Consider the following 15,036-nt stretch of genomic DNA (forward strand, 5'->3'; position numbering starts at 1 on the left):
TCCCGCGGCTCCGGTGGACTTCCCGCAGTCTTCCCTGCTGGGGGTCCGGTGGTCTCGCGGCTCCGGTGGACCTCCCGCAGGCTTCTCTGCTGGGGGTGCGGTGGTTCCGCGGCTCTGGTGGACCTCCCGCAGGCGTGCTTGCGGATGCTCCACCGGAGCGCGGAACCAGCGGACCCTCCGCAGGCACGCCTGGGGGAGGTCCACCTGAGCCGCCTGCAGCCCCCCCGGCAATCGGCAGAGCGCCCCTCGCGGCATGCCGCCCCAAGCACTCTGGAGCTGGCCCTGGCTCTGAACCTAATGACACTGAGATGGCTGTCATATGGACTCATAGGTCCTCTTCTTATGAGTTGCTCAGCACAGCTTGTGGGTTACTCTGGGTTGAATCAGGACATTGGCCTCAAGGGAAAAAAGATATGTTGGTATTGGGAGGCTCTGCAGTAGAATCTTTTGCTACTGCACTCTGAATCTGATAGCTTCCCCCACATTGGAGGAACTGGAATTACTGGTGCAGGAGATCAGAGTAAGTATTACAGGGATCATAAGAACATAGTGTAATAGCACTCAGGACTGGAATACAATATGAAAGTAAAATAAATTATACTGTAAAAACAAGAATGGATTAAAGAAATGCTGTATGCATTTAAGCAGAAATAATGTTGAAATACAGGTGTCAGGAAAAGAAACATTAAGACAAAAAAAATGAATCCATATGGTGAAACATTAGTGGGAGATTGGTAAAAGTTAGCAAGGAAATTAACTATGTATGTCAAGCCCCCGATGACCTTGTCAGTTCTGCTCCCTTTGTTATCTTGTCAAGTTTGCTCCCTTTTTAACTGTATAAATTGAGGTAGTTTGGCTCTTGCGTGGTGCTCACATTATCTGGGTGTTATTAGCAGACCGCTGTGCTAATAAAACAGAGTGGTCTGACAAACTATGAGTCCTGAGTCTAACTTTGACAACAGGCATTAAAGGGTCTATGCTGTTTAGGAGAAATAGCAGTAAAGGCAAAGTTGGTGGGATGACATTGTACATCCGTGAAATGGTAAACTGTAAACAAATACAAAGTGATAGTGTGGACAAAACAGAAACTGTTTGGATCAAAACCTTTTTGCTGAAGGATTGTAAAAGAGGTTCTGTTGGGATAGCATTATGGGTTGGCTATAGAAGCCCAACCTGAAGTTGGTCCGATAAAGGATATTACCTTGCCCACCTTAATCTCTTAGAACTCATGGGTCAGATTCCAATATGAATAGTGATCTCTTTAATATAATTAGAACAATAAATACTTTTTGGAATTGTGTCATAATGGGAAACTTTAACTTCCTAGATATAGATTGGAAAATACATCCAACTAATAATGGTAAGGCTCAATTATTCCTGGATGTGACAGAGGACAGGTCTCTTCATCAGATTGTCACTGAACCAACAAAACATGATGCAATTTTAGATTTCATTTTGGTAAGTAGTGAGTACATCACAGAAGAGCTGGCCATTGGAAATAACCTTGGATAAAGTACTCACAGGTTGATTCAGTTTAAATTAAATGGAAGGATAATCAAACCCAGGACATCAACTATGGTTTTTTATTTGAAAAGGGCAGATTTCGGGAAATTGAAGGTATTAGTCAAGAAAGCCAGCTGGCCTGAAGAGCTCAAGGACTTAACTGTGGAGAAGGCTTGGAATTTCTTTAAATTAGCTATTGTGCATCCCAGACAAGGGGAAAAAAACTTGTATGGAAAGGCCCAAGACCCATACGGATGAATAACCATCTCAAAAAAGTATCAGAGGGAAAGCCGTGTTAGTCTGGATCTGTAGAAGCAGCAAAGAGTCTTGTGGCACCTTCTAGACTAACAGACGTATTGGAGCATGAGCTTTCGTGGGTGAATACCCACTTTGTCGGATGCATATCATGCTTCAATACGTCTGTTAGTCTATAAGGTGCCACAAGACTCTTTGCTGCATCTCAAAAAAATTATTAGGAGTAAGCAGAGAGCCTCAAGGGATTGGAAAAAGGGGTTGACCAGCAAAGAAAGCCACATCATGGATTTTATAAAATGTAGGCACAAAGTGAAAATTGCTAAAAGTCAGGCTGAATTTGTTCTTGCCAAGGAAATTAAGGTAAATAATAATAAGTTATTTAGTTATGTAAATAAAAAAAAGAATAAGGAAGGACGAAGATCGGGGTGCTATGCAGTATGGATGGGACGGAGATTAAAGATAATCTAGAAATGGTCCAAAAACGGAATGAATACTTTGCCTTGGTTTTCAATAATATGGAAAATGTGCATGAAGGCAGTATGGCTGGTGGAAATGAATGCCTACAACTGGACATGACCACATCTGAGATGCAAGAAAAACTTAAAGACCCTAATGTGCTCAAATTGAGGGCAATGGATAATTTCCATGTTGGAATACTGAAAGAACTGGCACATGAATCTGGCAGCAAGGATATTTAATAAATCTATCTATTCGGGGGTTGTAGCTTATGACTGGACAATAGCTAACACTGTGCCTACATTTAAGAAAAGGGAAAAAAAAGATCTAGACAATTACAGACCTGTTAGTCTGAGCTCAGTAGTATGCAGTTTTGAAGGACCAACTGTGAAGGAAAGAATAATTAAATTCATAGAGGTAAAGGGATGTAATGCAACATGGGTTTAGAAAATGTAGACGAACCTAATTTCTTTCTTTGAGAAAATAACTGGTTTTTTAGACAGGTAAGTGCAGTAGATCTAACATACTTGGACATCAGTAAAGCTTTTGACACTGTACTACATGGGAAATTATTAGTTAGGGAAAATGGAGATTAGTATAAGGATTGTAAGTAGGATAAGGAATTGATTAAAGGGGAGAAGTCAACGGATGGTGTTGAAACGTGAATTATTGGACTGGAGGGGGGTTACTAGTGGAGTTCTTCAGCCTCCCAATAGAAGTTGTGGGGGCAAACAATTTAATTGTTTTTAAGTGAAAGCTGGCCAAATTTAAGAGTGCAGTTGTATGATGGGGTTGCATGTGATGGTGGAGGCAGGGCTCAGCAAACCCAGGACTCACTTCTGGTTTATGTCTTCCATTCCCAAAGCTCAGGCTTCAGGGTTTCAGATGGCCACTGGCAGGGGTCAGGAAGAGACTTTTAAAAATCTCCTTCCTCTGAAGAATCAGAGATGGCCATGGCTGGAGATGAGGCCTTGAGTGGAGTGGGCCAGGGATCTGAGTTGGCACTGAGCATTGTCTCTCTCTCAGGTGCTTGGCTGGCTGGTTCTTGTGAACAGGCTCAAGGTCTAACTGATCACCATATGTGGGGTTGGGAAGGAATTTTCCCCCAGGTCAGGTTGGCAGAGACCCTGGGGTTTTTTCACCTTCCTCGATAGCATGTGGGTGTGGGTCATAACCCAGAGTTACCTGGGTGTATCTCACTTAATCATTTCCCTGCCTTTGCATTGGTGCACCTTGGTCCCTTTATTCTTTGCCTGCGGCACATAATAGTCTAGTGTCCTGACGCTGTAATACTTTGGTGTCATTTTGGTTGTTGAGGTTTAATGTGCGGGGGTGGGGTAGTATTGGTGGCCTGAGATATACAGGTCAGACTAGGTGATATTGTGGGCCCGCCTAGCTTTAAATGCTGTAACTCTATGATTCTTCCCTGGAAATCACCCACATTTCCTACCATCTCTTCCTATACCCATAGTCTCTCTGTCCTGCCAGTCATGCCTACTTAACTGAATAGTGATTGTGGTGTTTTACAGCCTTCTTTGTAGACATTCACAGTACACACTATACAAATTACTGCTCAGACAAGCAGCATAACAAAGGCACATATTAAGTGTTATTTGTTTGCTGTTGCACTCTAATGTTCTGGAAATGTAATATGCAAGGCCAGTGCAACCATTTAGGAGATCTAGGCAGTCGCCTAGGGTGCTGGGATTTGGGGGGCGCCATTTTCTTTGGCAGCGACCACGGTGGCCAGATCTTTGGCCGCCCAGGTCGCCACCGGCATTTAGGAGGAGGGAGCTGGGGCAGGGGAATGCAGGGAGGGCCGCCTGCAGCAAGTAAGGGGGGGGTGGCATGCAGGGGAACTCCCCACCCCAGCTCACCCCTGCCCCGCCTCCTTCCTGAGCACGCCGTGGCTGCTTCACTTCTCCCACCTCCCAGGCTTGCAGCCCCAATCAGCTTAGGTGCCGCAAGCCTGGGAGGCGGGAGAAGTGAAGCAGCCACAGCGTGCTTGGATGCTCTTGCTCGTGCGCGGAGCAGGGGTGAGCTGGGGCAGGGGGTGCCTCAGGGCACAGGGTGGGAAGCTGCCGCAGGAGCGGCACCTCAGGGCGGAAGCTGCCGCAAGGGCGGGAGGGCGCAAGGTGGAAGTTTCACCTAGGGCACGAAACATCCTTGCTCTGGCCCTGGTAATATGCAAGAACCATAAATGGTGAATTTTGAAGAGTGTACCACATTTTTGATTAAAATATAATTTTGTTTTGGATTTTGGAAACTGACCAAAAAAAATCCCCATTCTCTCTTTTTTTTCCTATTTTTTCGAAAGGAAGGAAATGTTTAAAAAATATGTCAAAATACATCTACATCTTTACTGTTTTCCAAGTGAAAAGATGTGAAAACATTTTTTTAATTTGTTGTCTTTTAAACATTATTTAACGTATTATTTAAAAAATAACCTTTTTCATTTTTCCAATTAATAAAAAAAAATGATAAATGTATTTCAACCACTTTCTTATATTTTTTAAAAAAATATTTTCCAGACATTTGGGTTTTACCCTTCCCTCTCTATTGTTTGTATTTTTTCCACAATTTTTCCCTGGAGGGAGGGGGGAAGCAAGCAAGCAAGCAATTTAAAATCCTATCAAAACAAAGACAGAAAACTGAAAATTTTAGTTTCTAAAAGCCAAAACAAACTGAGAATTTAATCTAAATTCTTGAAATATTAAAAATGTTGACGATTAAAATGTCAATTGGAAATGAAAAGATATTTTTGTTTCATTCCATTTTGAATTTTTCAAATGAGAAGTTGAAATATTTAGTAAAAAATGATAAACTTCATTTTCACCAAGCCCTTCTTTTTCCAGAGGGTTAACAGATTTTGATCATCCCAGTTTTAATTTGCAGCTCCATCTCAGTTTGAGTTCCATGCCAATATTTTTCTCCGTGCTGCAGCTACTGCAGGCAACTGGGCACAATGATGAATGTATGTTATCTATATTCAGTGGCACTGTGAGAACTCCAAGCAATTGAACGAAAGGCTTTGATGCTCTCAACAATTACTGTCTTCTGCTTACACTCTAATTATCTAAATCGTCTTGCATACCTTTGTACGTAATGTGCCAAGACTGACATGGGGATGTGTTGTAATAAACGCACCTACACATTTACGGTGATTGTGAGCTCAGCTGTGGAAAAGTGGATACAACTTTCCAAAATGTTCCAATCACATATATTAGATGGGAAACAGTGTAAAAAGGGAGATGGAATGACTGAACTATTCCAAATGAAAAGGCAGACTGATACAACTCAAGAACTGTGTTAAGATCATTTCTGGTACACAAGAGAAATTTGGGACAGGAAATCAATGAACCAAAATTGGTGTGTTGGAAATTAGGCCCAATTGATGGACAAAGTAATGAGCTATTCCATCCACCATTCGTTTTTGGGGTCCCTAGAAAAAGAGACATTGGTAGGAAAATTAGAAGACAGGGTCAGGGATGCTGGTTGATTGAAAGATGTAACATCACTGGGCCATTGTCAGTCAGATCCTGTGAGATGTCCTGACCAGACCAGATTAGGGAGAGGGACCCAGATGACACCACCACCTCCACCAGCTCCGGCTAAATCCTGAAAACCATTTGTGAGATGAGCCTGTGTTTTCCCCACCAATAAAGTGGAAATTTTCTGTAATATTTTTTATGACTCCTAGACAGGCCTCAGTTTCCCCTGTGTTTTGCATGGTTTGCTCTCAGGACAGACTAAGAGACATAGGTATGAATAAGACTTAGCTGTCTGAGACTGAAAGAATCATTGCAAAGGATTGGCCAAGGCCAACCCCTTGCCAATGGAGAATCTGAGAAGACAATGGCAAAGCCAGTCACCAGTACATTGACACTTTGCAGCCAAGGACCCAGAAGGAGATGGATTTTCCCACCTTTCAGCAGGGAAATGAAGCAACATCCCTCAGCTCAAGAACTGGGAAGGTGTGAGGTGAGAGGATGAGTTGGCTCCTGGAAGGAGCTGGGGCTCTCCCCTGGGATCTGACCAAGGAGGTCAGAAGAAGAGAGAGACAGAGTTTGAAAAATGGGGTTCGCTACAGCTTGTCTGGGCTCTGAGTTAACCAGAATGGACTAGGCTTTAATCAGTGCTTCATCTGTAATGAAAGAGGTGCCAGGACTCAAGCAATTTTTTTACATTCATAACTGATGCAGCAATGCCAGAGGAGCAGGGGATATGAACTGCTAAGCTGAGAGCTGCTGGAGCTCAGCAGGATAGGTCGATCAATGGCTATTAGCCAGGATGAGCAGGGATGGTGTCCTTAGCCTCTGTTTGCCAGAAGGTGGGAATGGGCGACAGGGGATGGATCACTTGATAACTGCCCTGTTCTGTTCACTCCCTCTGATGCACCCAGCATTGGTCTCTCTCGAAAGAAAGGATACTGGGCTAGATGGACCTTTGGTCTGACCAAGTATGGCCGCTCTTATGTTCTTCTTAGGTTCAGCCTTGGCACAAATTAAGCACTGGCTTAATTAATCTACGGACTTCCTAGGCTGTGTTCTAGTTCATTAATAAACCCGACTGTTTTGACACCACTGTGTGAGTGTCACTGCAAATGTTGGATGATGTGCATTGACCCCCAAAGAGTGGACAGGTCTCCATGAGGAGTCTGTCTCAGTTGGACTCGCTGCACAGCGCTCACAGTGGGAAACAGGAGGACTGAAAATCGGAGGTTCTGTCAAGGGGGTAGTGAGGCCTCATGGCCTCCCCTGTGTGGGAGGAGTGAGAACCCTTTGAGATCTGGCATAGGTTCCTCCTAGAGACTGTTCCAAATCTGGGGGTGCAGCACCAATCCTGTGGATCCGTGACCACCCTCACTCCCATGTGTCCTTTACCTTCTCCACCTCTTTTCTTCTTTTTCCTACCCATCTTTTGTCTCCTGTTTATAAAAAGTCTGGCTTAGCTGGCTTAGACAATATATTTTGCAATACTGCTGTAAAAAGTTAAAAGCCTGTTTAAAGGTGTGTTTACCATGGTGCTAAGCAAACTGAGGTCTTTACATACCAAACTCTAGACCTTGTTTAAAGCTGTTTAATGTTGGACAATTTTAGGGTCATGTTGACATCTCTGGCTCTTTGGACCCATTTATTCCATTGCCATTAATACAACAGGGGCCAGGTGCAGCGTACATGCGATTTGGGAACAAACATACTGTGGGTGTTCCTACAAGGAAGTCCTAGTTGTGTGTCTGATGAAATATGGGGAATTGGCTGACACATTGAATCATTGGCATTATTTTAGGATGTGCTGAGCACAGTCCCGGTCTCACTCTGGGTGGAGTCAACAACTTCCCGACACTTGGGACTTGGGAACAAGGAAGTATGGATGTGTGATGAATGTGGAAATGTTGGCAATATTTTTGTGAGTCACGTGCCTCAGTTTCCTTCAGTGATTTTTACAGCTATGCACTGAGTGCAAAGGGAGGGGACAAGGTTGGACAGCTGATTGGAGACCAGAATAATCAGAAACCAGAAGATACGCCCATCTAGCTTGGCTGGACTTGCTGTAAAGAGATACAGAGGGAGACCTGGTACAGCCGTGACAGGGTGTTGGGAGGCCCTGCCCCTTTCATCTGCCATCAGACACATCTGAATCTGGCTGCCCTCTATTCTTCCTTGAAAAGAATTCACTTTCCCCACCATTTCCTCATGCCCTCTAGTCTTTTACGCCATTTTTCCTGAATTGAATAATGGTCATGGTGCTTTATGGCCTTTTTCTTAGCCTAGTCTACAATATGGATTTATCTCGGTATAACCACATTGCTCAGGGGTGTGGATGCAGTTATACCTACCAAACTCCTGATGTAGACTACGCTAGGTCTGTGGGAGGGCTTCTCCCATCAATACAGCTGCGACCTCTCAGGGTCAATCCTGGAGACTCCAGGAATTAAAGGTGAAGCTTTAATTAAAGATTATGTCACATGATGAAACCTCCAGGAATATGTCCAACCTAAATTGGCCAATCTAGGGAGGTGGCATATGGGACAAGCTCTCCTGTCTGCATAGTGAGCATCTTGACTAAGCGTTACAGTGACGCAGCTGAACCGGAGCAACCAGATAAGCTCACAGACATTGACGGTACACAGCATACAAGTGATTGCTTAGACAAGCAGCATAACAAAGGCACACACTATCCAGTCCTTAGTAAAGTATCTGTCCTGCAAGGTGCTCATGACACAAAGTACCTCATTGCATCACACCTGGCACTGTGCTTCCAATTGTCTAAATGTCATATGAGGAAAAGCTAGATTGGCTCCATATACTGCTGATAATTCAGATCATGAAAGTGGAGCAAGTGTGTGTAAATAACAAAGATTAGTGCAGTGAACATGCAGTACATTCAGCATGAGACAAGTTTATATTAAACAAGTAGCAAAGCCAATATTCTGTTATACATATATTTTATATTCTACAAAGAGAATATAATCAGCAGGTATTTCTAGTGGGTCAGAATTTAGACAGTTTGGGTGCCTTGTTGGAAAAACACGACTTTAAAACTGCATTTCCTGAGTTTCTAAACATTTGATGTTTTTTATTTTATTGTTAGCACGCATATTCTTGAAAGAGAATATGTGCTCCGCTGTGAAATTTGAATAATGTCCTACATTCCAAATTTGGAATTAAAAATATCATTTCCTTTTGACTTTTGGAACCTGCCAAATTTTTGTTTTCTGTTTTCAAATTTTGAACTTTCATTTCATACATAATACAAGAACTAGGGGTCACCAAATGAAATTAATAGGTAGCAGGTTTAAAACAAATAAAAGGATGTTCTTCATGCAGCGCACAGTCAACTTGTGGAACTCCTTGCCTGAGGAGATTGTGAAGGCTAGGACTATAACAGAGTTTGAAAGGGAACTGGATAAATTCATGGCAGTTAAGTCCATAAATGGCTAATAGGCAGGATGGGTAAGGAATGGTGTCCCTAGCCTCTGTTTGTCAGAGGATGGAGATGGATGGCAGGAGAGAGATCACTTGATCATTGCCTGTTAGATTCACTCCCTCTGGGGCACCTGGCATTGGCCACTGTCGATAGACAGGATATTGGGCTAGATGGACCTTTGGTCTGACGTTCTTACGTTATTATTTTCCCCAAGCTCCTACCTTGCTTTTTTTTACTTCTTCAAAAGGTAGAAGATATAAAATATGTAAGAAAGTAGGTCAACCATACTCCTTCACACTTCTTTTATTGTTCCAAATGATAAATTGTAAAAAAGAAAAAAAATGTTATGTTTAAATTTTTAAAAAAATTATTTTACTTTTCATATTCTGCTCAGACCCTGATATCAGTCACTCAAGTGAACTCTGCAGCACAGTTATGCCTGGGGAGAGATTTGAAGGGCGATCAGGAATTTTGAAGAAAAGTTAAATGGAATTATTTGGTAAGTGTGGTGATAAATCAAAATTGTTCCATCACTAGTAAATACTTGCAAAGTCACCTAGTGTATTGAGCACTGAACTTAGTCTCAACAGCCATGGGTTCTATTCTTGGCTATAGATCTGGCTGGTGGATTTGCCTAGAGCTAGATAATACAGGGCCCTGTGCCTTAATTTTCCCATCTGTAAAAGGTGGTTAATAATAACTACCTGCTTTGACATGTAGGGATGAAAAAATCCCTATTGGAGCTAATCATTGATATTAATTAATTAATTTTATTTATATAAAGTGTCTCGGTCTCTATATGCATATTTAACAAAAACATACAAACCAACAAACATAAGCTGGATTGGTCCATTTTTAATGAATGTGTCCCTGCCCATGCAATCCAGCCCTACTAATAACTGGCCCACTTATCCTCCACAAAATCAACCTTTTCCCAATGATTTGGACTGAAACTCACAGCCAAGCTAAGGACCAGGAAAATGCCCATGCACCATTTACGTCCTATTTTGAGAGTTGAAGTTCAATGATGCTCTGATTGACACATACTTTAATGAAGCGTTTACTTCTGCAACTTTGTGTATTGACACCATTCTATTAATATACATCTGCCTTATAAACCAACATCAATGTGTTCACACAGGTATTTGCACCAGTTTTAAACCAATGCAAATTCTGATCTTTCATAGGTCTTCTGCTAGATCTTTACAGAGGAGTGAATTTCATCTTAGGGAATAAATACACTTTGTATTGCCTTAAACCATCTAAGGATGTCAATCCAAATGCAATGGATGGAGCAGTGATTTCAATAGTTAAGGAGCCTTCACTTAAAATGTACTGGAGGGCAGCTCTATTAATTTAAAAACTCAAAATTGAGAGGCAGTATGGCAGGCAGTCAGGAGGAGTCCTGGGCTTTGAACACAGCTCATTGCCTTTCTCCGTGCCTTACTTTCCCAGCGTCACACAGTTATCCTGGACCATAGCCAGGGATAGAAATCAGGACTTGTGATACCTAGTGCCCACTGTTCTAACTCACTAGATCCCAGTTCCCTCCCGGAATGGTGAATATAACCCAGGAGTCCTGAGTTCCAGCCCCTCCCTGCTCCAGCCACTGAACACTTCTCCCCTCCTAAAGCTGGAGAAAGAACCCAGGAGTCCTGAACCACATGACAATTCTTCTCCCTTGAAGGTCATTTTTTACCCATCAATTTGACCAGAGCTCCTTTGACATCCTTGTTTCTCAGGCTGTAGATGAGAGGATTCAGGAGGGCACACACCACATTGTAAAAGAAAGAGAAGTATTTGTCCCTCTCGGGTGAGTAGCTGGAGGCAGGATGCATGTACATGAACACAGCAGTGCCACAGAAGAGTGTCACCATGGTGATGTGTGCGGTGCAGGTGGAGAAGGCCTTTAACCTCGCCTCAGCTGAGGAGATCCTCAAGGCCACTAGGATGAACACATAAGAAACCAGGATCAAGAAGACTGGGGTCATAAGAAGTATCACTCCCATCACGAAGACCACCACCTCGGTGACCCGTGTGTCTGCACAAGCCAGCTTCAAAATGGCTGGCACCTCACAGAAAAAGTGTTTGATCTCATTTGGGCCACAGTAGGGCAGCCTCATAGTGATGCCAGTGTGCACCATGGCAAAGAAGAAACCACCCACCCAAGAGCTGGCAGCCATCTTGACACAGACCGACCTGCTCATGATGAGAGTGTAGTGCAGCGGGTGGCAAATGGCCACGTACCGGTCATAGGCCATCACAGCATAGAGGATGCACTCAGTTATCCCCAGGGAGAGGAAGATGTACATCTGGATGATGCAGCCGATGTAAGAGATGTTCTTCTCTTTGGAGAGGAGGTGGAGCAGCATCTGCGGCACGGTGATGGTGGTGTAGCTGATGTCCAGGAAAGAGAGGTTGGCCAGGAAAAAGTACATGGGCATGTGGAGATGAGAGTCGATCCTGATAAGGACAAAAATTAGGCTGTTCTCAAAGAGGATGGCTAGATAGATGGCCAGGAAGACTGCAAAGAGCAGCAGCTGCATCCCGGGCTGGCTGGAGAATCCCAGAAGGATGAATTCTGGCACGGAGCTTCTGTTCTGCCATGTAAGATTTCTCATCATGTTTTACATGACAGGGATGGGGGTGGGAAGAGATAAATGCTAAAAACCACATTCAAGGGGGATAAAGCACAAAAGGTTCATAGGTTCCATCTATCTCAACACATATGTGATGGTCATCACAGCAGTCAGCAATGGATTTTAGCCTCATGACACCCCTGTGCATGAAGGAAGCACACGCTATCTCCAATTTACAGTTGGGCAAAAGGTAGATTAAGTCATTTACTCAAGACGTCTTTTCTTTAATCAGGTAACATCAGGGCAGCATCATACTAGGCTCTGTTTGTCTGTGTAACCCTTCTACCAGGTGGAGTTGGCAGTAATATCTAGAGGTTCCTCTTAACAATACAAAACAGCCCCCAACCAGTAATCTAAGAAAACTAAACACCACCCCAGGGCACTTCTAATAGGCAATAACTGCCCCACTAGCAAGCAATGAGTCTGTGTGTAACAAATGAGAACTTTTATTAGAAGGCAATGGGAACCTGGTATTAATTTTGGGAAACACCCACAACCACGATTCCAAAGCATGTAACCCTAAGCAAACACCCACCTCACTGTGCGTTGGGCAGTGTCCTCTGCCTCAGATTCCCACCGTGTAGAGAGAAAATCTGATGAATGAAAGTCCCTTTAACATGCCACTCCCTTTCCCTCCGCTGCACCCCGCTTACGGTTGGCTATCCTTGGTCAGCAAAGATCCGGAGGTGTGTTCACCTCTCAGCCCTGAAAACAAGAAGGGAAGGACATTGACCAATGCTGATGATGCTGTAGTCTGGTGCCACTTGACACCGCTGCCACTGCTGTTATCTCTGCAGTAATTAGCTGTCTGCTATTACCCTCGTAGGGTCTCTAGTGTAGCCATAACCCCAGAAAGCTTTTCTTGATACCCAACCCAAATCTCCCCTGCTGCAAGCTAAGCCAATTGCTTCTTGTCCTATCCTAGGCTGATGCAGAGAACAACTGATTGCTGTCCTTCTTGTAACAGCCTTTTACATATTTGAAGGCCATTATTATGTATGCTCCCCCTGCACTTCAGACTTCTATTCTCTAGACTACACATGCCCAGTCCTTTCAACCTTTCCTCCCAGCTCATGTTTGCTAAACATCCTATCATTGTTATAACTCTCCTCTGGACTCTCTCCAATTTGCTCACAAATTCTTTAACTGTGGTGCCCAAGCTGGATGCAGTACTCCAGGCAAAGCCCCACCAGTGCTGAACAGAATGGAACAATCACCTCCCCAGATTTACTGCTGTGCTGTGTGGTCCAGAGCTGCATTGGTCCAGTCATGGAAAGCAATCATCAACCAGCTTAAACAGAAAGGTGAACAAGCTGGTGTCTGGCTTCCTTGGCTGCTTTCCCTGTTTTGCTGCAGAGTGCTGTAAAGCACGCCTGGCGTACCCGTGATTCTGGTGCAAGCTGTTCTTTTATTTGTCCAGGAACATACCAGTGAGAGGAAGTTATGAATATGGCCCACGATGGAGCAGAGAAGAATGCAACAGCTCAAAATTAAATCTCAGTCTAAATCTGATACATTGCCAATTTAAACAGTGATCACTAAAGAAGGACATCAGTTCCACCCTGGTATTATATAGTATTTTATATAGATTCCCAAACAATCCAAAAGTGTGTGTTTGTGGGGCATCGATATGCACATTTCAGCTCTTGGGGTAGGGGCTGCATCTATGTAGGGTGACCAGATGTCCCAATTTTATAGGGAACGGTCCTGATATTTGGGGCTTTTTCTTATATGAGCACCTATTACCCCCCACACTCTGTCCCGATTTTTCAAACTTGCTCTCTGGTCTCCCTACGTCTTTGCATGTTTTTTCTGTCTCTGTTTTTGAATCTCTGTCCAGTGCCTTGCGTGTATATATATCTTCCTACTATATTTTGCACTGCATGCATCTGATGAAGTGGGTTTTCGCCCACAATAGCTTATGCTCAAATAAATGTGTTCGTCTCTAAGGTGCCACAAGTACTCCTTGTTCTTTTAGCCACAAAACCTTCTCTAGTCCTCCCCTCATTCTGGATTTAACCAGTAGTCCATTTATTCCAGTCTCTTAATTCGTATTTCTATGAACATAGGCATTACTAGACTGTATCAAACTACTTGTCCATCTCACTCAATCACCTATCTTCATCTGTGGCCACTATCAGCTTTGAATTAAAGGAAAGTGTAAGAAGCCCCCTAGTGGTTAATTATGTAATTACCAGCCCACAAGGAAAGTTTCCCTCCTAATCCCCAAAATTTAGAAGTTAGTTTAGGCTCCAAAGTTTGAGAGTTTATATCTTTTCCAATGATTTGGTTATTAATTCTCAACAATATATATACAAATTCCTCAGTGTGGTATTTTCATCACCACAACATTCATTATAAAATCCACTTACCTTCATTTGTGAGGGAACAGCATAGTGTCTTCAGCTGTAAAAGTATAGGATCTGGATTTATTAATCAAAAGAATTACTTAAGCTAATTCCTCAGGCAAAGTTGCGGAACAGTGCCAGGTATTGTAGAAGACTAGGGTACCTCTCATTGGCTCCAGGAGTGGGGAAAAAAAAGAATAAAACAAATAAATTAAATCTTTTGCTAGTGTATGATAAATTTAATGAAAATGTGTTTGTAAAAGAACTGAAACTCATATGATACAGGAGACATGAAGTTACAATGCTACGTTGTTACAGATTTTCACTAGGTTAGACTATAAATGGGCTGGAGTTGTTGTGAACCATAGTTTTGGTCATGTGTGTATGCATAGCAATTGTTCATTTATTTTCTTCAGTAGATTACAGAGTATTTGCAGTTTGTCCCATGATGTGAATCTGATTCACTATCCCAGGTTCAAAAGAGTAAACAAAATACACTGGAAATAAGCAAAGGCTAAAAGAATAAAAATGTCCATACAACATTGTAGGGAAAAGATCAATCAACTAAAAGAATAAGGGTTAAGAGTGATTCGTTCATTTCTTAGGTCCACTGCCCTTTGAATAAACACAAAGGTTCCAAGGATTGCCTGCAAAAAGGTTTGAGATATTTCAAAGGTGGCTTTAAATCCCAGGCCATTCTTTTGTTTGTTTTTAAAATAAACTCAACAAAGTCAAAAACAACTTGTTATTATTAAGGTCTCTCAGGGGTTTTGTCCTCTAGCCATTCAATTAAAACAAACTTGTTAGCTGAAAATATACACCACATCAAAAGTTACTTATCTGTACCCCATGTCCCCAGCATATGACTGCTTAAAACACATTAATGCGTTTATCTTCACCATCAC

At 42.8% G+C, this 15,036-nt stretch overlaps 1 protein-coding gene across 1 annotated transcript; it reads right to left on the reverse strand.

Annotated features, from left to right (window-relative positions):
* Positions 1-10,832: 10,832 nt before the first annotated feature.
* Positions 10,833-14,578, reverse strand: LOC115641197 (olfactory receptor 2D3-like). The gene is made up of 2 exons (XM_030544268.1): positions 14,567-14,578; positions 10,833-11,744 (listed from the first exon to the last, which is right to left on the reverse strand). Exons 1-2 carry the CDS (start codon positions 14,576-14,578, stop codon positions 10,833-10,835), a joined length of 924 nt encoding a protein of 307 aa, XP_030400128.1.
* Between the last annotated feature and the right edge of the window lie 458 nt (positions 14,579-15,036).

This window comes from Gopherus evgoodei, unplaced genomic scaffold, assembly GCF_007399415.2.
Source record: "Gopherus evgoodei ecotype Sinaloan lineage unplaced genomic scaffold, rGopEvg1_v1.p scaffold_33_arrow_ctg1, whole genome shotgun sequence".
NCBI lineage: Eukaryota > Metazoa > Chordata > Testudines > Testudinidae > Gopherus > Gopherus evgoodei.